The 24,243-nt window shown below is 43.2% G+C and overlaps 2 protein-coding genes and 1 pseudogene across 3 annotated transcripts; 1 reads left to right on the plus strand and 2 right to left on the minus strand.

Moving 5' to 3' along the window:
- The first annotated feature begins 1,395 nt into the window (after positions 1-1,395).
- LOC110799336 (pentatricopeptide repeat-containing protein At1g20300, mitochondrial) lies at positions 1,396-3,719 on the plus strand. The gene has a single exon (XM_022004589.2). It carries the CDS (start codon positions 1,611-1,613, stop codon positions 3,222-3,224), a length of 1,614 nt encoding a protein of 537 aa, XP_021860281.1. The 5' UTR covers positions 1,396-1,610; the 3' UTR covers positions 3,225-3,719.
- A 232-nt stretch (positions 3,720-3,951) lies between these two features.
- Positions 3,952-14,364, minus strand: LOC110799338 (uncharacterized). Of its 2 annotated transcripts, none has more exons than XM_022004590.2 (3): positions 14,208-14,364; positions 4,610-4,721; positions 3,952-4,353 (listed from the first exon to the last, which is right to left on the minus strand). In XM_022004590.2, exons 2-3 carry the CDS (start codon positions 4,713-4,715, stop codon positions 4,214-4,216), a joined length of 246 nt encoding a protein of 81 aa, XP_021860282.1. In that variant the 5' UTR covers positions 4,716-4,721; positions 14,208-14,364; the 3' UTR covers positions 3,952-4,213. The 2 variants fall into 2 exon arrangements, with proteins under 2 accessions (XP_021860282.1, XP_021860283.1); XM_022004591.2 differs by having other exon boundaries at positions 4,610-4,724; positions 14,208-14,358.
- Positions 4,818-7,921, minus strand: LOC110799337 (endoribonuclease Dicer homolog 3-like; annotated as a pseudogene).
- Positions 14,365-24,243: the final 9,879 nt, after the last annotated feature.

Here is a 24,243-nt window from a genome sequence, read left to right on the forward strand (position 1 = left end):
GAACCTGTCAAATAAAATAATAAATATAATAAATATTTAATTTGTAATTAAAATATATTAAAATAATTAATAAATTAATCAAATAACAGAAGTCCACCCATGATGCGAGCTCAAAACGAAAAAGTCTAAATAATTTTTCCGGAATAATTTTTTCAAATGTGGAGGGAAAAATTACAGAATTTTTTTAATATCACTAATAAATAAAAATAGATTTACATTTCTTTTTTTAGCATTGAGACTTCTGCGTTTTAGGCTTCTTCCATGGTAGAGACTTCTTCGTTTTAAGCTTCCACCATAGTAGAAGCTTCAATAATAGAAGTCTCCACCATGGTGCGAACTTAAAACGAAAAAGTCTAACTAATTTATTTCTGGAATAATTATTCAATTCAACACGTAATTACCAAAACTATGTCGTATTTAATATCACTAATTAAATAAAAAACATAGAATTACATTTTTTTAGCATGGAGACTTCTACGTTTTAAGCTTCCACCACAGTGTAAACTTTTTCGTTTTCAGCTTCCACCATGGTAGAAGCTCAAACAACATAATTCACCACCACGGTGCGAGCCCAAAACGAAAAATTCTAACCAATATTTTCCGAAATTTTTATTTCAAATTCAACAATAATTACAATCGAATTAATATGCAGGCTTATTCATTTTAAGCTTCCACCATAGTATAGATTTCTGCAGTTTGAGCTCCTACCATGGTATGAGTTTAAACTGCAGAAGTCTCTATCATGGTGGAAGCTTAAAATGAAAAAGTCTCTTTATGTTTTGCCGTACAAAAAAAATTACCTCTTGGGATGACGTGGATGTTCTCCCGGATGACTCGTACATGTAAGAATTTCGACGCATTTTTTCGCCAGAGATTTACGTTGCTGGAAAAAAGCTCGCCAGAGTAGTGGAAGCCGACGGATTTCAGGTCGTCGGAATTTTAGATCGCCGGAATTTTGGCCAGAGCAGTGGCTGTCAGAATGTTGGAAGATTGAAGGTTGGTTGTAAGGTCGGAGGTAAGATGGTGAGTAAAAGTTTTTTTTTTTTTTTTGGCAGAAGGAAAAAGCAAACACACATCTAGTCTCTTTTCCTAGCTTGAACAGCTAGGTTATGAGCTCTAGACACCTCATTCCTGGGGACTTTAGAAATGAAAAAATAATTAAGTGAATTAATACTAAGAACTATATCCGCTATCAGGGACCGAATCTCCAGCTTTGTGTCACTTGGTTGTTTAAGTGCTGTAACGAGATCACAGCAATCCGTAAGGATATCCACCCTCGAGTACACATTAGCAAGTGATTGAATTGCCAGCCACAAGGCCGTAGCCTCCGCTTGAAGGGGGGCAGTTGCAAAGTTGCAACTTGTGAGTGAAAGTTTATGAAGAGGTAAATGAAGGAGGAGTAGTAGTGGGGCAGGGTTTAATAAGCCCCTTAAATTTTGCAAAAAAAAGCGACGTCATTTTGTTTCCACTTCCATTTCACTGTGACGCTGCATTCTGTATCAGGGTTCAATTCAGTGATAAACCTCTGAAAAACCTCAGCTTGAAATCTTCTCAATTGAAACAACCCAACAAAAAAATTGAAAGCTTTTTTCAGTATTCAATTGATTCAAATGGCGTTAATTAGATCAAGATTTATGTTTTCTCTCTCTAACACCCCCCTTAAACCCTTCTCCACATCCGCCATTGAAACTCTGCAACCCCAGAAATCTGAGCATGAAGATGATGGCAATGATGCTCCGGAAAAACCCAGAAAACCTTCCAATATCTCTCCTCAAGAATCCCAAATTGCAGATGATTTCCACTCTTTAATCAAAGACCATTTCCGCAAAAACCCTAATTTCGAAGAAAGCCCTAATTTGTTAAACCCTAATTTCACCATCCCTGATCTTTCTATCTCGTTCTCGAAGAAACTCTGCACCGTCGATTCTCTCTCTCCTGCTATCATAACCTCTGTTATCGAACGGTGCCGCGCTGTCCGCCATGGCATCCCGTTTCTCCAAGCTCTTGCTTTCTTCAACTGGGCGATTGGGCTGCAAGAGCGTGGCGAGTTCATTTCGGATGAGGTATTTGAGGAAATGATCGACTTAGCTGGGAAGGTAAAGCAATTTGATTTAGCATGGAGTTTGATTGATTTGATGAAAATGAGGAATTTACCGGTTCCTGTAGATGTTTTTAATTCGTTGATTAGAAGGTATGTTAGGGCAGGAATGGTAGCTGAGGCTATCCACGCTTTTAATCGAATGGAAGACTTTGGTTGCTGCCCCGATAAGGCGGCGTTCACGGCTGTTATTACCATTCTCAGCAAGAAAAAGAAGGCTGCAGATGCTCAGTCGTTTTTTGATAGTTTAAAACATAAGTTTGATGTTGATGTTGTGCTTTATACTAGTTTGGTTAATGGTTGGTGTAAGGTGGGAGACATTCCGGAGGCTGAGAGGGTGTTTGGTGAGATGAAGATGGCTGACATTGAACCAAATGTGTACACTTACACCATTGTTATTGATGCTTTGTGTAGGCACGGGCAAATTACTCGTGCCCATGATGTTTTTGCAGAGATGATTGACAAGGGTTGTCAGCCAAACGTTGTGACCTTCAATAATTTGATGAGGGTGCACGTTAAGGCTGGGGGAAAGACTGAGAAGGTTTTGCAGGTTTATAATCAGATGAAAAGGCTTGGTTGCAGCCCTGATGTGATCACCTATAACTTTCTGATTGAGTCACATTGTAAAGATGGGAATCGGGATGAGGCTACTAAGTTGATCCGTCAAATGGGGATCAAGGGATGTATTCCTAACGCGCATAGTTTTAACCCGATATTCATCTGTATATCCAAGGCTAAAGATGTGAATGCTGCTCATCGGTTGTTTGGGAAGATGAAGGAGTTGAAGTGTGAACCTAATACAGTGACATACAATGTGTTGATGAAGATGTTTGTGGAATCAAAGTCGACTGATATGGTTTTGAAGCTCAAGGAGGAGATGGATGAGAATGGGATAGAGGCTAATGTGAATACGTATAAGACATTGATCTCAATGTTTTGTGCGATGGGGCATTGGTCCAAAGCTGCCAAGTATTTTAGAGAGATGATGGAGGAGAAGAGTTTGGTGCCAAGCTTGTATCTTTACAACATGGTTCTGCAACTGTTGAGAAACGCTGGACAGCTTAAGCTGCATGAGGAGTTGGTGGAAAAGATGGTTCACAGGGGATTTGTTGCCCGTCCTATTTGAATTTTGAAAGGCATCGTTATACTCTGTATGTGCTTTAGTGTTTTGAGGTGGATTTTTGTGGTGCTGCACATTGCTACAACTTGGTTGTCAATCTTACTAGCCCATGACTAATAAGCCAGGGAAGAAGATACAATAATTTTGTAAGCTATGTCCCTTGATCCAATCCAATGATATATGTAGCGCGCACAGTTTTGTTAACGAGGGGTAGAGTTCCTGATACAAAAAAAAAGCTAAATAAAGCATTGCAGGGTTTCTCCTTTAATGTCCTCGTTTTAAATCTTGCCAAGCTCGCGGCAGATCATGGAAATGTTTACTGTTGGGTTGTTCGACCCCTCTGTCTGCTGAACCAATCCGTTTCACTAATTGTTACAGACATTGCTCAGTAGATTAACTTTTATGCTTGCAGTTGTGTTGCAGACAATGGTGAAATTTTCATAAAGTGCGTTAATCTAGAATCTTAAAGCTTTTGAATTGGTTTATGATGGCAGTTGCTGACGCCCTGAAATGTTTTCGTTTCAAATCATCTTTAAGTTCATAAACTTCGCAATAAGTTGTCCTATGATAATAAAATGCAACCTTTGATTGGAAACCAAAGAATGTCACAGGGTTTGTAATTTATTTATTGGAAACCAGAGTGTGATATGGAAAGCAGAGGAAATAAAGGGGCCATTTTTCATATTTTCATATTCTCATATTTTGTTCGGTCAATCCACCAAAAAAACAAGAATAAAACTAAAGAACCCTGCAAATGCAAATAAGCATTTGTAGTGCAAAATGCAAGAATATGAACACATAAGATCCCAAGATAATGGACTGTTATGAGAAATTATCTTGATACATACTCTACAATCAATCATGTCCTACTCCGGAAAAAGATTACAACAGATTATGTCCGAGTCACTGTGACTACATAAGTCAAACAAGCCACCCAGTGAACTTGTAGTCGTTTGTGTTCTCAATTAGAAGGTCTCCACCAATGCAATGAATGATCAGCAACCTTGCATATCAAGCATCTCATCTAAGCGTTTCACTCTTTCTCTCCCTTCACTTAGCAGGAAACGGATCTTCTGCTTGTCCTGGCAGTCCCGGTTCTTCTCTATCTCTTGTCTAATTGTTTGCTGCAACTCAACTGCAGTTTCAAAGGAGCCATTCATGACTTAATAACTTTGTTATCACCAGAGATGCACTCTGATGTTGCTCTAATGTGTCAGCAAAAAGGGTTATATTGTAAGAGTAAAAAAATTGACCAAAGCAATAACAGCAGAAAACATATTTGAGGATGGCAAGGGTGTGAGCCCGTTACCAAGCACGTCTACGTGTGTGTGTGTGTGTGTGTGTGTGTGTGTGAGAGAGAGAGAGAGAGAGAGAGAGAGAGAGAAAGAGACCTCTGGGTTGAGTGGGGGCTCGCCTAGCTGTTCTCAATGCTTGTCTATACAGCTTCAGCACTCTAGCACGAAGAATAAAATCTTGTAAATCAAGAGTGATACTCATGATGACCTGCTACAAATGTACAATCATATTATTCTCTGTTAGAATTTTATCAGGGAAATTTTATCATAATTTACCAGTCTTAAGATAAAAAGAAAAATTACAAAAGACACTCCGGTAGTCTTCTGGCAACGATCAATGCACACAATGCAACGTCAAACATTTTGACAACGATCAGGAAGGAGAAGGCAACAAAGGAGTTCACAGTTACAACAATGTCACACCGTAAACACTCATTGCACAAGGCCATAATCAAATTCAATAAGACTAATAGGGAAATATATCCTTCTTAGTTATTCAGGACTCGGATAAACAGCTTGTTCTTGACCATCAAAGCCTAAAGGCAGTATTGGCAAGAGCTGGAGTTGCAGAAAATATCACAAACATCCATTAAGGCTTTCCGTAAGCAGTCACAAATGTGCCCTGCTGTTCCAGTTTATAGAGCAGGTGCAATGCTGCTGAATCCTGAGAAAATTCTTCTTATCCATTCTTTGCTCTGAAACTATTGGACCCAGTCCTTTTATCTGAACCTTTGCCAAATTAGAAAGGCTATCATGACTTTTATGACACTAAACTTCGTATCGACCAAATCTGAACTTACATCATGCGATTCCTGATTTTCTTCTCTGAAACGCATCTATCACATGACATTCCCAATCCCTTCTCCTATAATAAGAGGTCTTCCAGTTGTAATCTTAATTATGCAAGCACCACGTCCTTGTCATTGATACAATTCATCATTATCATTACCCCATTGCCTCAAAGAGGCTCCCGCAACAAGCGGGGTAAAGTGGGGGTCGGACGTACGCAACCTTACCCCTGAAATTGCAGAGAGATAGTTTCCAATTGACCCAAAAGCGATAACGGGACGATAACGGGACGACCATCTTCTACTTCATGGAAACGAAGCAAAGAGGTTATAAGAGCCAATTTGATTTAGTCCTTTACATCCCAAAGCCAAAAGAACAAATGAATCCTTGGCTCCATCAGAAATGCAAGCACCACGTCCTTGTCATTGATACAATGTTCTTTGAAAAAGTACCAAAGTCGATCGCACAATTCATCAGCTCACAGAAGGGAGGCAAGTCAAGATTACCAGAGGTTCCATTGGGAGACAATAATGGTAAAGATATTCTCCACACATCTACCATATTAAGCTCATTATCAATTAGTCCAAGAACTCAAAAGTCGCCAAAAACCTTGGGGGGTATTGTCTTCCTTGCAGCGACATATAATCTTCTGCATTCAAAACCAACGTTATACTCTATCATTTATTTCGAGATATACTCAAAACAATGCTGAAAATTTTGATACAGGTTTCGTCTAACAGAGACTTGACCAAAATTTTCGTTGTTCTCTGACGCTGAACATAGGCCAGTTAACTCTCCTGGACCAATACCGATGTAGTTCTGATAAAGATGCCATGTTTTCAGCAGATCCAGCACAGTATTCAACAGAAACTCCAGCCACTCATAGCCAGCACACCCCAGTTTCTTTTCTGTTAAATGTGTAGCTTTGAGTTACAATTCCTTGGTAGAAAAATCATACCCGAGTTTAGATTCCTAGGCTGTAACCTGATCAACTTTTAGGGCTCAAGACAGGTCAGATGCCAGATTTGATAGCTTTGTCAACATAACCGATCCCTAGTTCAGCTTCGATTCCTAGTGCAGCCATTACCCAACACCAAGTCACCAACATAGAAATGCATCAATAACTGCCTTAACACAATAAGCAATGCTTTTGGAAACTAACCGCCGATGTCCCCTATAACAGCTCTTTCCAAGTGTGTCAGTTTCGTCAAAAGTATGATATCTGCTATCTAAGGGCACTTCAGATTTGTCAAACACCATATAAACAAGGAACGAGGTGGACTGAAAGTTGCCTAGGGGAAACCCAGTGACGAGGATTAAATCCATTGTGATGTATCCCATTTACGTAAGCTAGCATGGCCAATAATACCTTGGCCTGTCTAGTTTAACTTACCATCATGTTTCTGGGGATATTTAAGAAAAATGTGGCAGTTCACTTCACCAAGCATCTCTAAATGCTCAGAACAAAAAACTTCATAGCATCTTAGGATCATAAGTGCTTCCAAAATCAGTGAGCTCGGCATATGAAAGTTATCCAAATGATAGGCTCTCTCTTTCCTTAGCTGACAGGCTAACATCATGGACTCCAGCCTGTAAAAATAACGACCTTAAAGTTGACAGTTGGATATCTATACAGACTAAGAGCTCACGTGGCTTGTGAACATGATTCATTCTCTTTGTATCAAACAGATCGCTGCTTGACAGCATCTTTCGAGCCAACACACTAGCCTCACTATCTGAGAGAAGAGTGAAGAGTCTACTTCAAGTCTTCAACCATAACAAGTCTGTCCTGGATAGAAAAACACAACTCTGTACTTTTTGCTGATGTAATCAGCAAATATAGTACACTTTGAATCTTTGACGGTGCCCCATCAATAGGGCTCTCAGCAAGACAGTTTCTTCTAAGTTTCTTATATACAATGAGCAGCTAGGCCGATGTACCTAATGCTGCCTATTCAACAGGGGCATCAATTGAATATATTTTCTTGCAGACTGCTCAGTACTCAACGAAGGATAATTCCTCATAAAGTCTACCACAATGATACAGGAATCGATCCCTTCAGTTGATTCTTCAAGAATGAGATCTATAAAGTTTGAAGACTCAAGTGGTAAGATCAACTATATGACGAAGTGATACACTGAAGATCATTGTCTCTCAGGAGAAGAAACTCTCTTTGACACCACTTGCCTTTGATCCTTGAAACAAATTTCCATATAACCCATTGAAGAAAAGTTCATGAGAGCGAGTTGCCCGCTTTATTTAGTCTAACCCCAAATGTACTTCTCCACATGGAATAACTGATAATATGGCCGTGTTGATGAGCAAATACAAATCTACCTTGGCATTAGATACATCATCATCTAGCTTTGACTCAGTCAAGATTTCAAATTCAGGGAATGATTCACTACCACAGGAGAAATCAACCTTGTAAACTAATACAGCCCCACGAGGGTTATCTCTCCAAGTACCAGATAAGGAATCGACACGAATTGTACCGCGTAACTCCTTTCTTAATGTGGTTCAAGCACTAGCTGACTCATACCCTTTCACATCTGGATCACTTCACCACATTCTTCAATATGATGATCATCTAGAATATCCATCAGATGCAATGTCTTACATTCTTAAAGAAGTTGAGCAATAAGAAGCTAATTGGCTTTGGACAAAATTCAAACCCTACACAAAAATTAATGGACACATAAGTACTCAGGAAATAACCAGTTAATGTACAAACACTCTCATTTTTGACGGGTTCGAATGTTATCCTACTAGCAGAGGCATACTGGACTTATCACAGGAAGAGAAAGACAGACAGGTGGAAATAATCAATATAGGGAGAATGGCACTTAAGGAAGGAACACTAGTACTAAGTTAGTGGCTTGAAGAAGAAGTTAGTTAGTTAGTGAGGGTTTAGCATTTAGAGAGTTAACTGGAGAAAGAGGAGCAGGTTGAATATCGACGAGTGTTTTGTCAGTCCATAGCTAAGTTAATTCTTGGGAACAGGTAGACAGATTGAAAAGTCATAGCCCATAGCTAGACATCCGGTTGCTCTTGACATCCATTTCCGCATCTACACCCATGCCAGATGCAAGTTCAAACACTTGGAATAGACTCATATTGGGCATCATCCTTCCAAATTCAACACCTTGACAAGTTTGATGATTGTTTATAGCATAGGCTTGACATATTCCCAGGGTGAAACAAAAAAATGGTTAAACCAATTAACTAATCACCATTTTCTAGTTACAGGTGACAAGGATCAGAGAAGCAGATTGATGATCTCGCTCACGTTACAGAGTATAACTAATGAACCTTGTTTGGCACGCCAAAACCAATAACGCATTGTAGCTTAAGTTTATCATCGATTCCTAAGTTTGCATTGGAAATTAGGCTATGACCCAACAAATTACCAACCTATTTCCCACTAACAAATATGAAACATATGAAGTAGAATGTTTGCCTCAACAGCTACATCAATACAATGGATGATTCAAACGGCATGTAGCCAAATTCGATATGAACGGCACATCTCACTCTAACTAACCCAATCAATCTCTAAACCAGGGGGGGAAGCTTAAATTGTAATGAACCCAATTTGGAAAATATTAATCGAATTAGTATCCTATATGATATATAATTCCTGTTAGAATATATTATCATATATTCTTGATTATTGTAAATTAGGCAATTATGTAAAGCTAGAATCAGTTAGCGATATTTGTGTATTATAGTTAGCAAATATGCCGTGATTCTTGGGCTGCTAATACGCCTAAATCATAGGCTTGTAGTTTGTATATATTACGCCTTTGATGAATGAGAATAGCCACGGAAAATATTCTCTCAATCTTTCATGGTATCAGTCAGTTAGGGTTCCTTCCGCTGCCCTACTTGCTCTCTCTTCTTCTTCCTCCGTCATCTCTTTTCTTCCTCTTTGCAGCCACCATGCCTGGAAAAGGTGAAAAATCCAACAATGGCGGCTCGTTCTTTCACCCGGCTTTGTCTGTTTCGAATATTCGAAACCATGTCTCCATTACTTTGGAGATGGAAAACATCCAATACGGGACGTGGGCAGAACTGTTCAAAATCCACGCCCGTTCGCACCGAGTTCTTCATCATATCATCCCTCCACCTACGGAGAAGCCGGCTCCGGAAACAGAGGATGAGATAGAACTTTGGGCGACTCTTGATGCTACGGTATTGCAATGGATTTATTCGACGATCTTTACGGATCTCTTGAACACCATTATGGAACCGGATTCTACGGCAATGGAGGCATGGGTGCGGCTACGTGAGATATTCCAAGACCATCAGAATTCTCGGGCCGTGCTTCTTGAACAGGAATTCACCACCACCAAGCTGGAGAATTTTCGCATCCATCTGCATATTGTCAGCACCTCAAGTCTCTTGCCGACCAACTCAAGAACGTCGGTGCTCCGGTGTCCAATAGCCGGCTGGTTCTTCAGTTAGTATCCGGCCTCAGTGAGCCATATAAATATGTTGGCTCCCAAATTCGGCACGCGAAACTGCTCCCTCCGTTCAGCGAGGCCAGATCATCTCTTCTGTTGGAATACCGTGAACAGGTGGCTCAGGCGGCTCAGGGTGGTTCTATGGCAATGTTCGTCGCGGCTGACGAGGTTGCCCCGTCGAACGACAACTCGGGTAATACTCGTGGGAAAAACAAATCCCATAACCGCAACAACGGTGGCCGGAAAGGTGGTTCTGGTGGCCGGAATCATGGTGGCGGCAAGGGTGGCCATGGTGGTTCTGGCGGTCGTGGTTCTGGTGGCAAGAACTCCGGTGGCCGTCAGCCGGTCTCACCCCAGGGCACTTGGCAGTGGCAGTGGGTGCCTCACTACACCCCTCCATGCCCATATCCAACACAATGTTGGGCTCGTCCAAACACTCCTGGCCCAGCTAAGCAACCAAATGGACCAAGTGTTTTGGGCCCTCATCCACAACAGGTGTATTCGGCTACAGCAACGGCTCCAATGGGATCATATGTTCCAACGTTCGTTCCGACGGATATTGAGTCGGCTATGCACACAATGAGCTTGAACCCACCCGACAACAATTGGTATATGGATACCGGCGCTACCTCTCACATGACGTCATCGTCCGGTAATCTCTCGTCTTATTTTAATTTGAGCAATCATAATACTGGTATTGTTGTTGGTAATGGTCATTCAATTCCAATTCGTGGTTGTGGTCACACTCATTTGCCTTCCCCTAACCCCCCTTTAGCCCTACGTAATGTCCTCCATGCACCTAAACTCATTAAGAATTTAATTTCAGTTCGTAAATTTACTACTGATAATTCTGTGACTGTCGAATTTGATCCTTATGGGTTTTCTGTGAAGGATTTCCGGACGGGGACGGCCCTTCTGAGATGTGATAGCCGGGGCGACCTTTATCCCATCACCACTCCATCTACCACACCATCAGCTTTTGCGGCCATGTCTTCTTCCCTTTGGCATGATCGGTTGGGACATCCGGACGATTCTATTTTGAATTTTCTTAGGCTCAATAAAAGCATTGAATGTACTAAATCTAGTAGTTTTAGTATTTGTCGTTCTTGCATTCTTGGTAAACACATTAAATTGCCGTTTAGTTCTTCAATTTCTGAAACTTTGTTGCCATTTGACATTCTCCATAGTGATTTATGGACATCTCCAGTTTTGAGTTCTATGGGTCATCGTTATTATGTGTTATTCTTGGATGATTTCTCAAAATATTTATGGACATTTCCGTTGGGTAGAAAATCCGATGTGTATTCCAAATTCTTAGCCTTGAAAACCCACATACAAACTCAATTTGAACGTAATGTCAAAAATGTTCAATGTGATAATGGGCGGGAATATGAGAATGGTCAGTTTAAAACATTTTGTGAACATAATGGGGTGTCTTTCCGTCTCTCTTGTCCACACACATCTTCGCAAAATGGGAAAGCCGAACGAAAAATTCGATCTATCAATAATATAATTCGGACTCTTCTTGAACATGCCTCTCTACCCCCATCCTTTTGGCATCATGCGTTACAAATGGCTACATATCTCCTAAATGTGTTACCTAGCAAACTTTTGGGTCATGCTTCCCCTATTGAGGTCCTCTATCATAGGAAACCCTCTTATTCTCATCTCCGGGTTTTTGGATGCTTGTGTTTCCCCCTCTTCCCATCCACCACTATCCACAAATTGCAAGCACGCTCCACTCCTTGTGTCTTTTTGGGATACCCTACAAACCATAGAGGTTACAAATGTTACGATTTATCGTCTCGTAAAATCTTTATTTGTCGCCACGTGGTTTTTGATGAGCATGTGTTTCCCTTCTCTGAGTTACATAGCCCCTCGTCTACTGCTTTTAATTTTTTGGATGATGCACCTTCCCCTTATTTGAGAAATTATTTGCAGCATTTAAACAGCCACAATATGGCCCAACCAAGCTCTCCTAGCCAGGCCCAATCCGTGTCTCCTCTCTCTGCCCAGACCCACGCGGATCGGATCAGCTCCCTCCTGATCCAGCTCGTGGGCCGGCCCAGCAGACACCCCCCCTGGCTCATCCAGCTACCCCGTTCCTCTCTCACAACCCATTAGACACGGCTCCTCTTTTGGGCCAGCCCACTTCACCTTCTCCCACAAATACACATCCCATTTTCCAGCGGCCACTCCATCCCACTCAGTCACGGGTAGTGACCCGTAGTCAACACGGTATAGTTAAGCCTAAACGACTATTTAACTTACATACCACGGTTACGAAATCTCCCATCCCTCGTGACCCGTTGACCGCCCTCCGTGACCCGAATTGGAAAATGGCCATGGATGATGAATTTGATGCTCTTATTAAAAATAAGACGTGGGAGTTGGTGCCCCGTCCGCCTAATGTGAATGTTATTCGTTCTATGTGGATTTTTACCCATAAAGAAAAGTCTAATGGTGATTTTGAGAGGCATAAAGCCCGTCTTGTAGGTGATGGAAAAACACAACAGGTTGGCATTGATTGTGGTGAGACGTTTAGTCTGGTTGTGAAACCGGCAACGATCCGTACTGTTCTTAGCCTCTCCTTGCCCAAGCATTGGCCCATTCATCAATTAGATGTCAAAAATGCTTTTCTACACGGAGAACTCAAAGAAACAGTGTACATGCATCAACCTATGGGTTTTCGGGACCGGCTCCATCCTGATTATGTTTGCTTGTTACGAAAGTCTTTATATGGGCTAAAGCAGGCACCACGGGCATGGTACAAGCGATTTGCTGATTTTGTGTGCTCCATGGGTTTTGTGAACAGTAGGTGTGACAATTCTTTGTTCATTTTTCATAAGGGTTCTGATATGGCTTACATTTTATTATATGTGGATGATATTATTCTCACAGCATCATCAGATGGTCTCCGCCGGTCTATTATGTCTCTTTTGAGCTCGGAATTTGCTATGAAGGATCTGGGTCCTTTGAATTATTTCTTGGGCATTGCGGTAAAGCGACACAAAGGTGGGTTGTTTCTTTCGCAGCGCAAGTACGCAGAAGAGATCGTTGAACGTGCTGGTATGACCTCTTGTAAGGCCTCCTTGACCCCCGTCAACACACAACCCAAGGTCAGTACTTCTTCGGGTGCCCCGTTTTCGGATCCTACTCTCTATCGTAGCCTGGCCGGTGCTCTTCAGTACCTCACTTTCACCAGACGAGATATATCTTATGCTGTACAACAAATCTGTTTACATATGCATGCACCGAGAGATGATCATATGCATGCTCTTAAACGGATTATACGGTACATACAGGGCACTTTGGATCATGGCTTGCACCTCTACCCTTCGTCAGTTTCGGACCTCCTTTCCTATACTGATGCTGACTGGGGCGGGTGTCCTGATACTCGGCGTTCGACGTCGGGATATTGTGTTTACTTGGGTGATAATCTGATCTCATGGTCGTCTAAGCGACAACCTACTCTGTCTCGATCGAGTGCTGAAGCGGAGTATAGGGGGGTTGCTAATGTTGTTTCCGAATCCTGTTGGATCCGTAATCTACTTCTAGAACTACATTGTCCTATTCATAAGGCTACGTTGGTATATTGTGACAATGTGAGTGCTATTTATCTATCGGGTAATCCAGTGCAACATCAACGCACCAAACACATTGAAATGGATATCCACTTTGTTCGTGAGAAGGTGGCGAAAGGGCACGTTCGTGTCTTACATGTCCCATCCCGGTATCAGATTGCAGATATTTTTACAAAGGGCCTTCCTCAAGTATTGTTTGACGAATTTCGGGACAGTCTTAACGTCCGGAAACCACCCGTTTTGACTGCGGGGGAGTGTTAGAATATATTATCATATATTCTTGATTATTGTAAATTAGGCAATTATGTAAAGCTAGAATCAGTTAGCGATATTTGTGTATTATAGTTAGCAAATATGCCGTGATTCTTGGGCTGCTAATACGCCTAAATCATAGGCTTGTAGTTTGTATATATTACGCCTTTGATGAATGAGAATAGCCACGGAAAATATTCTCTCAATCTTTCAATTCCAATGCCTAATTGAAATTAACAGATAATTAATCAGCAATCAAGAAAGAATCACCACATATTACCCGAATTATTCATGCAAGAACATAAAGCTAGCAAAGCCTTTTTTCTCTCTCTATTTTTAATTAATAATAAGATTGCGCAATTTAATTGATAAATCAATATGAACAACCAACAATTTCAATTTTACACAGTAACTGGAAATTCCCCTAAAAAAAAAAAAGCAAAACATAGTAATTGAAACTGAGAAACTTTTGGACATGGAAATTGAAATGAGAAATAGGGAAGAGAAAATCATTAACAAATTCAGAGGTGATTAGTCATAGTACATACATTGACAACATTGTGAATCAGAAAATAGAAAATTAGGTAGAACTGTAATCGTACCTAAATTAGAAAGGGGAAGAAGATGTCAAGATTCTCTCTCCTAAGGCGTCGTGGCTGGTGAGTAGAGCTGTGAGTCTGACTACAAGTGTACAACACTACATCAAACGGTGGCGGAAAGCATTTATGAATCTTTTACTGTTGGGGATTTTAAGTTGGCAGTTGGGTGGGGCGGGTATGGTGACCCCAACCACGCACCCGTACCTGCCAAAAGATTTTTACAAACTTTTAGGAAAGACGGTCTAACGGTTAGACCACTTTTATGCATGCACGTTAACTAATTAGTTAACCGCTGAAATCAATTAGTTAAGTTAAAATTTCAATTAGTTAAGCAACGAAACCAATTAGTTATGTAACCGAACCAATTAGTTAAGCACTGAACCAACTAGTTAAACAATGAAACTGATTAGTTAAGCAATGAGATCGATTAGTTAAGATTTTATGAGTTTTAGTTATAAATAAGTTTGTTCAAAAATAATAACTTTTCGACTCATAAATTTAACTATTTGTCTTTATACCTTAACTATTTTGTTATTCAATTAGTTATGATTTTATTACTTATAGTTATGTTTTACACTAGTTTAGTTAGTACCAAAAAAGTGGTCTAACCGTTAGACGGTCTTACACAAAAGCTTTTGAAAAAAAATTCACCCATCATCTGTAACAGATATTGATGTGGGCTTGAATATCTCCACCATAAGGCCCAAAGAAGCCACAATGACCAATACAGGCCAGCTGGGCCCAAGTCTAGGAAGTAGGCTCAAACCTTGGTATCTAAACGAAATAAGAGCATGGCCTCATTATGGAAAGCCCATCTTCTCTGGGAAGCCAGGTCCAATTTGCAAAAGGCTCATCATTGTTGGCCAAATGACACGTGTCCTAAATCCCCAAGGGGCACGCACCCCACAGCTAGGGTTGAGGGATCAGTTCCCAAGAAACCCTAGCACTATAAATAGCTCAGATCCCAAGGTAAAGGCAATCAATTCATTCCCACCAACCAAGAACTATCTTTGGTCTGCCTTCTCTCTACAAACTACTTATCTCTCTAGCCTATACTTACTTAAGCATCGGAGGGAATATTCCTACGGGAATATTCTTGTTTTGCAGGTTTCCAGAAGTTCGTGCCAGGTCATACTTGATACCTCCGAGGAACGCGTGCCACGTCAGCACCGTAAAAGATCCCACAACATTTGGCGCCGTCTGTGGGGAGGTACAGTGTCATGGCCGAACTACACTCTGACAGAGAGTACACTGGTGAAGGAGAAGAGAGTCGGCATGTAAAAGAGGAACGTCCAGGAAGATGGACGAGACGAACTTCACAGAAGAAAAATGAGGCCCAGGGCCATCACTCTCTAGAGACTCCTAGAAGACAGCATGAGAGCGTCATCCGGAGAAAGAATGGTCGCGGCTCTGAGGAGAAAAGAAGGCGAAGGAGGTCGTCCTCTAGGGGCTCCTTTATATTCAACACGGCTCTTGAAAACATCCTCCTTGCTGAGGGACCGAGTCTGGGAATAGAACCATCCCCCCGACGACTGACCACCTCCAGCCAACAGGCCCCTTTCTGTGCTTTCCACAACGACGAAGGACATGACACCCAAAATTGTCGGATGTTGAGGAAGATATTAAGTGACCACGCGGCAGAAGGACACCTCCGCCAGTACATCCATTTAAAGGACGCAGACAAAGAAATGAGCCCCACCTTGAAGAAGTATTCAGACGAAAGAGTTATGGTAATATCAGGGGGAATAGCTGCAGGAGAACCATGTAAGGAAGGACGGCAAAAAGGTCAATCTTATCTTCGCCCAGCACAGATGAATCTACCCTATGTAGAAATTTCCAAAGACGATTACAGAAGGGCGGCAGCGCCATATGATGATGACCCTCTGGTTATAGAGATTAAGGTGGTTAACCTCAAGGTGAAGAGAGTACTGGTGGACACGGGGAGCTCGTCCGACATAATCAGTCTGCAATGTCTGCGGAAATTAAGACACGATCCTGAAGCCATAGAAAAAGTGTACGGGCCCTTGGTAGGATTCGGAGGGAGCATCGTTCGTCCAATAGGCTCCATCTTACTCCCCGCCTCTATTGGAATTTCCCCAGTGACCAAAGAAGGTGTCATCAGGTTTACAATTGTAGCAAACTTCACCACATTCAACATCATACTCGGCCGTCCAACACTCAACGACCTAAAAGCTGTGATCGTTCCTCATTTACTACTGGTCAAATTTGTTGGAAGTAACGGACGCGTTGGGTCTCTCTATGAAAATCAACAGTTGGCCAGGGATTGTTACTTATCGACATTGGACCAACGGCCTGGGAGCCTCTCCAAAAGGAAAAGAGCAAGCTAAACCTCTGGAAAGCCGTCATAAAACCCGGGAGACACCAACGGAGCACAATGCAGAAAGACGACCTGAGCCAGTGGGAGCACACTATGCTATAATTCCGGACTTAGCAGACCCGTCTCGAACGGTCCCCATTGGGATACACCCTGACTACCCCATGTCAGCAGCATTAGTGCAACTGCTCCGAGAATACAAGGAAATATTTGCCTTCACGGTAGAGGAGATGCCAGGCATTGATCCGGCGGTAGCCGTGCATAAGCTAAATGTGGATAGCGCCATAAAGCCAGTGCGCCAGAAGAAGAGGAATCATGGAGAAGCAAGAAATTTGGCCGCCGCTGCCGAGGTTAAAAAACTAATGGATGCAGGCTTCATACGCCCGTGTCAGTACCCAGACTGGGTAGCTAACGTAGTACTGGTACCCAAGCCCAATGGGACATGGAGGATGTGTGTTGATTACACCGATCTCAACAAAGCTTGCCCCAAGGACAGTTTCCCACTGCCAAAGATAGATCGACTCGTCCACTCAACGGCCGGACACGCCATGATGAGCTTCATGGACGCCTACTCCGGATTTCACCAGATCCCATTGTGTCCCGAGGATCAAGAGAAGACGTCATTTGTCACGGAACAAGGATTGTACTGCTACAAAGTAATGTCGTTCGGTTTAAAAAATGCCCTAGCCACCTTCCAACGGTTGGTGAACACGGTTTTCGCGAAGCAGCTGGGGAGGAATATAGAGGCCTATATCGACGATATGATTGTAAAAAGCAAACAAAAGATGGATCACCTCGACGATCTGAGAGAAACCTTTGAGACCCTCAGGACATACCAAATGAGACTCAATCCCAAGAAGTGCATATTCGGGGTATCCTCTGGCAAGTTCCTTGGCTTCTTGATTGATGAAAGGGGCATTGAAGCAAATCCGGACAAGGTGCAGGCGGTCATCAATATGACGTCGCCAAGGACGGTCAAAGATGTGCAACGCCTAACTAGATGTCTTGCCGCCTTGGGGCGATTTTTATCTAGAGCTGGAGATAAGTGTCATTACTTTTTCAGTACCATCAAAAAGGGCACCCAGTTTGAGTGGACGTCGCAGGAAGAGGCCGCCTTCCTTCGTCTAAAAGAACACCTACATACTTTGCCACGACTGGTCAGCCCTCTCTCAGGAGAAGTCTTGTATCTATACCTTGTCATCTCAGAGTACGCACTAAGTGTCGTCTTGCTTACAGAAAGGGATGGGACGCAACTACCTGTCTACTTTGTCAGCCACATGTTGCAGAATGCTGAACTCAAATATCCAACAGTTGAAAAGTTTGGTTTCGCTATGTTCTTGGCTAGTAAGAAGCTTCGTCCATATTTCCTGGCTCATCGACTGGTAGTATACACAGATCAACCACTAAAGCGGCCGTTCACCAATCTAGAAGCGTCCGGAAGAATGCTCAACTGGGCAATTGAGCTTAACGCGTTTGATATTTCGTATGAGCGCGCCGCGGAAGGCAATAAAGGGACAGGCATTTGCTGACTTCATTGCGGAACTGACCAAGCCACCCTATTTGAAGAATGAGAAAACCCAGTGGATAGTTCATGTGGACGACTCTGCCACCCAGAATGGGTCGGGAGCCGGCATTATCTGCGAATCACCAGAAGGGGATATCTATGAATATGCAATGCGTTTTAACTTTCAGGCGTCAAACAACGAAGCTGAATACGAAGCCCTGATATGTGGAATTCAGATGAGCAAATCCGCGGGGGCGGCAGACGTCCTGGTTTTATCTGACTCGCAGTTAATCGTCAGTCAAGTAAAAGGAGAATATGAGGCCAAGGATGACGCCATGATAAAATATCTGGAAAAGGTCCGTCAAGAAGTTCAGCAGTTGTTTAACTTTGAAATACAACATATACCCCGGTCTGAAAATAACAAGGCAGACGCTTTATCCAAGCTAGCAAGCTCAGCATCCTGCGACACGCCACGTCGTGTGTTTTGGGAGGTAAAACAGTTCAAAAGCATTGACGCCTCGAGAACAGACATCTTAGACCGAACATCCACCTGGATGGATGATATTGTCAACTTCAAAATGAATGGAGTACTCCCTGATGATCCCAAGCAGGCAGAAAGATTACAAAAGAAATGCACCTGGTTCGAGATATGGAACGGGACTCTATACAAAAAAGCCTTCTCACGGCCTCTTCTTCGCTGCGTAACCCCCGAGAAGGGGCATGAAGTACTGGAAGATCTTCATCAGGGATTATGCAGCTCTTACATAGGAGGGAGGGCCGTGGCAGAAAAATCCCTAAGAACCGGATACTATTGACCCACTCTCAAAGAAGACGCTCTCAACTTGGTCAAGCGGTGTGATAAATGCCAACGATTTGCTCACCTAATTCGACGGCCGGCGCAGAAACTGACGCCAATCACCAGCCCTATACCATTTTCCAAATGGGGGATGGACTTATTAGGTCCCTATACGACGGCACCAGGAGGATTGCGTTATGTAATAGTTGCCGTCGACTATTTCACTAAATGGGTAGAAGATGAAGCTTTAAAAAACACTAAGGCACAAGATGTGAGAGCATTCATCTGGAAAAACATCATCATAAGATTTGGCGTGCCTCAGTCTATTGTCTTCGACAACGGGCCACAATTCAAGACGCCCAAATTGGAAGATTGGTTGACTGACCATGGTATAACAGCATGTTTTGCATCAGTAGGACGCCCCCAAGCTAACGGACAAGTAGAAGCATTCAACAAAATCATCTCTGAAGGGATGAAGAAGAAGCTTGATGAGGCAAAGGGCTTATGGGCCGATGAGTTACCCAATGTTTTATGGTCTATACGGACCACGGCAAAAAATTCCACTGGAGAAACACCATTCTTGTTAGCTTATGGGGCTGAAGCCGTCCTACCCATTGAAATGTGTGAACCAACTCTGCGCGTCATGTTGTTTAATGAAGATGCCAATTGGGAAATGATGAAGGCGGCCTTGGATTTCTTACTAGAAACAAGAGGAAACGCGGCTCTACGACAGCAGCTATACAAACTCCGAATGACGAGGGAGTACAACAAAAGGGTTTCTAGAAGAATACTAAAAGTCGGAGATTTTTTTCTTAGAAAAATGGAAGCCGTCGGACGCGCCAATGAACAAGGGAAACTCACTCCTACTTGGGAAGGTCCATATGAGATTTACGAGGAGGTTCAAGACGGAACATACCGGATCCAAGACATGCAGGGACGTCCGATCTTATGTACATGGAATGTGGATAACCTCAAGAAGTACTTTTTCTAGATTAACACTTATGTTATCTTGATTATATGTTTTGTAAAGACGTCCAGAACCTAGACGCACCATGTAGCATGCTTTAAACATTAAATGAAAAATTCCCTGTAAGCCGGCCTTGCTGGGAAATCTTTATGACAAATATGTTATCAAATTCCTTGGAGAAATGCAAACTAACGTTCTCCCAAGAAATAAAGACTAGTCGTTTAAAGGCCTAAGAAGTGGCCCAGATTAGCACCCTCGCTAGGCTGATCACCTAGAACACAGGGGTCATCCATTTCTAAACATAGCTATATAAAGTAGCTAAAGACCTCGGCAAAAAGACCAGGGCAGGCATCTGACGTCTCAATTCAGAGGCGTCAGATATAATCGTAGAATCAATCACAAAAACAGATGACAAAAGCTAAAAAGCAATAGGACGTTCAAGAGACGCCATGTCATTCCAAAAAATTAGTCATAATTACAAAAATTATGCACAATGCCACTAAGCAAGGCGTCACAAAAACAAAGTTCAAAATAAATACATGACACCTAGGAGCTCTCATTCCTCATCCTCGCTGGGAACAAACTCAGGAGGAGTGCGTCCTTCCTTCTGAGCCTTCTCCACCTCAATCTGATAGGTGAGGAACTTCTCGAACCAGCTGAAGGGACGTTCACTGGCAAATTCAGCATTCCATGCAAGCTCCATGCCCCTTCGGGTTGATTTCTCACCTAGCATGGCCGACTGGTCGAGAACACTCTTTGACGAAGCAACCTACTTGCGAGCCGCCTCCAGCTGGACCTCCAACTCCTTAAACTGAGTCTAAAGACGAGAAAACTCAGCTTCCTTCTCCTTGATTTTCTTAGAAAGGTCCTCCATTTCAGAAAAGTTCTGATCAATTTGCAAGAGACGAGCCGCGTTCTCAGCATTTTGGGAAGCCAGGGCGGTGGTCACAGCGTCAATCTCCTCCCGCCTGTCAAAGCGAAGTTTCTGCAGCTCAGCAAAATGCTGATCGCCACACTGACTGGCCAGAAGACGGTGTCGAGCCTCTTCATGCACCAAAGCAGTGCGCCACTTCTTCAGCGAGTCCAGCAGAATGAACATCTGCACAAAAACAGCAAGAGTAAAACACAAGAGAAACAAGAATATGTAAATAGTAAAGGCATAATGAAACTCACATCCAGTGCCGAGGATTGCATAGCGGCAAGCATATTCTCGGCCGCCTCGGGAAGAGTCTCAGCATACTTGGGAGGAATGGCATTGCGCATCAACGTCATTATCCTCCTTCGGTCATGAGAGTTGAACCCGCCTGAAGAAGGGATCTGATCCAATTCAGCATCAATGTCTTTCTGAGGGTCGGGAATTTCTATGGGAAAAACAACGGCCTTAGAATCCCTGGGAGAGACTATAGAACTGCTAGACGAGGAACGGCAGGTGGTTACGATGTTGGAGTAAAATTTACCCCCAGAATTCCTAGCTCTTTCCGCCGCCTTCAGAGGAATATTCCGGCGGACAGCTTTAGGAATCCCCGCAAGAGGATCGGCCGTCGCTCCAGCTTTCCGGAAGCTAGGAGAAGCGGATGCAGCCTTGGGGACGGCAAACACCTTAGGAGCCTTCGAAGCCGTTGACTTGAAGACGGGTTTTCCTATGCCGCCAGCCCTGCGCTTAGAAGAAGGTGCCGCGTCCGTGGCCGCCTTCCTCGCCTTCTGAAGAAATGAGAACATATAAGTTGCAAAGAATAAAGGGAATTACATAGGAAGGCCTGATCAATACCTTCTCCTCAGCAGGTGGGGGAGCCATCTGCTCTGGGACGGCTTGCTCGGCCGCCTGCTGACGCTGCCAAGCCTTATAGGTGCTGGCGTCAAGTACCTTTGCCAGCCAGGACAACATATCCACTTGGCCTTTGGAGGCATCGTCTAGCTTATCCATGGCCTCGTCTGAAAAAACAAATAAAGACATTAGTATAGTTTTGATGAAACAGTGAAAGATTGGAAGTATAAATACATTACCTCTCGGCATATACGGACACAAGCCTACAGCCGAGAGGAAAACGGGATCGCCCAGCTGATCCAGATGAGGCAACCACCCCTCGGGTATGTAGGCCGTCTTGTCCTTAACTATGAGCGGCTTGGCCTTGAACAAAGACGAGATCCGTTCCCAGAGAGCGGCGGAGACCGGAGGGAAAGAGCTGCCCTTTCCAACCAAGTTGGGCTTGACGTTCCAACGTCTCATCCGCTCGCACATCTCCAAATTTGTGGTTTTGATAACCACCCACTTTTTCCTCCAGTGATGCCATTTGGACGCCTTTCCCACGTCCGATAAGCTCCCTTGTAAGTAAGAATTACCCAACCCGCGGCGGCTTTTGAAACTTGGGACATGGAGGCGATCCTTAGGAACGCCAGGAAGGAGGGAGTGATACCGTCGAGCTCACAACGAGCGATATAGCCGAACACACCCGCCCAAGAGTTGGGAGATATTTGGTTCAGGCCAATGTTGAAGCCATCCAGCAACTCCACCACAAAGGGGTGAGGGGGGAATCTCATACCAAGCTTCAGAAAAGAGCCGTACACGGAGAATTCCCCTTCCACCAGTCCAAAGCTGGTGCAGTCCATACCAGCTGGCATACGAAACTTATATTCCGAGCCTAGATTCAGAGACCTCCCATAGTCCTTCCCCTTGAGGGTGAGGAAGTTCAGCCACGACTGAAGGGGGAAGATTGCGCTGGGGTGAAGGTGACCTTCCTCCCCACCTGACGTGCTCGTCGGCGCGACATCGGCGCGCTCAGTGACGTCCTCCTCTATGGGAGAAGAAGATTCCCCTTCGAATTGCTCTTCGTCCTCTATTCGTGCCATGAAATCCCGCACAGGCTGAAGACTTGGCTCAAGACACGGGGCATTACTCGAAAAGAGAAGGCGTCAAAAGGACAGGTTGACGCCCTCAGTTTGACGTACCCCTTGCATAGTTAAGAAAAGAGAAGTGGGAAGGATCAAAATCAACAAACAAATTTTCCCAAAAGAAAGCATTACCTGATAGATCAAAGGGAGTTTGTGAAGAACTTTGATGAAGAACTGCAAGAACAAGGCTTTGAAGATTGTGGCGGCGCTACAGTGAACTTCGGTGGATGTAAAGACGCCGGAAATCGCCTCCTCTTATAGCTCTCAAATAATCGCTAGAAATGAGGGGGAAAGTCACTCAAAATGGCCACTTATTTATAGAGGGGTAAGAAATGATTATCCATGCCACGCGTCGTCATCCCATTAAACACTCCAAGAGCAGTGAAAACTAACGTCTGTTTTCACTCCTCATGAGGGGCAAATGATGTGGGCTTGAATATCTCCACCATAAGGCCCAAAGAAGCCACAATGACCAATACAGGCCAGCTGGGCCCAAGTCTAAGAAGTAGGCTCAAACCTTGGTATCTAAACGAAATAAGAGCACGACCTCATTATGGAAAGCCCATCTTCTCTGGGAAGCCAGGTCCAATTTGCAAAAGGCTCATCATTGTTAGCCAAATGACACGTGTCCTAAATCCCCAAGGGGCACGCACCCCACAGCTAGGGTTGAGGGATCAGTTCCCAAGAAACCCTAGCACTATAAATAGCTCAGATCCCAAGGTAAAGGCAATCAATTCATTCCCACCAACCAAGAACTATCTTTGCTCTACCATCTCTCTACAAATTACTTATCTCTCTAGCCTATACTTACTTAAGCATCGGAGGGAATATTCCTACGGGAATATTCTTGTTTTGCAGGTTTCCAGAAGTTCGTGCCAGGTCATACTTGATACCTCCGAGGAACGCGTGCCACGTCAGCACCGTAAAAGATCCCACAACAGATATATTTTTCACGTCCACACCCGCTAAGATAGGTATATATCTTCCCTCAAAAAAAATTAATAAATAAAAATAAAATAAACAGGTATATATCTAAAGCCGTACCTGCTCGGCTGCTCCACCATCCAAGTGGATATCCACCAACTAGTTTTACCCGTCTGTACATGCCTGTCACCTAGTACTAGAGCACTAGCTTTTGGGGCCTAGGAGAAGCCCGAGTTATTACATTAATAACATTCACATTTATTTATGTATTTTCTCTTTGCAATTATAACATGAAACATGTAATACTTTAGTGGTAAATTTTTTATTATTTAAACTCAAAGTCAAGGGTTCAAACCTTACTCTCAAACCATGTTTACACATATCTTCTATGTTTATGAAGATTACATAGAGCGAACAACTCATAAACAGAGCGCCATACTACAAGAAAAAGGGTTTTCGTGGTGATTATTTTGGCCTATTGTAGCGAATATATTAGCTATGAAAACATTCCACAACAATTAGCTATTCGAGGCGATAGCCACCGTTGCTATAGCCGTTAGTAGCGATTATTACATTCAATGGGGTAGACCAAAATAATCGATACGAAATACTATGTATAATAGT

Source organism: Spinacia oleracea, chromosome 5 (genome assembly GCF_020520425.1).
Source record: "Spinacia oleracea cultivar Varoflay chromosome 5, BTI_SOV_V1, whole genome shotgun sequence".
NCBI classification, from domain to species: domain Eukaryota; kingdom Viridiplantae; phylum Streptophyta; class Magnoliopsida; order Caryophyllales; family Amaranthaceae; genus Spinacia; species Spinacia oleracea.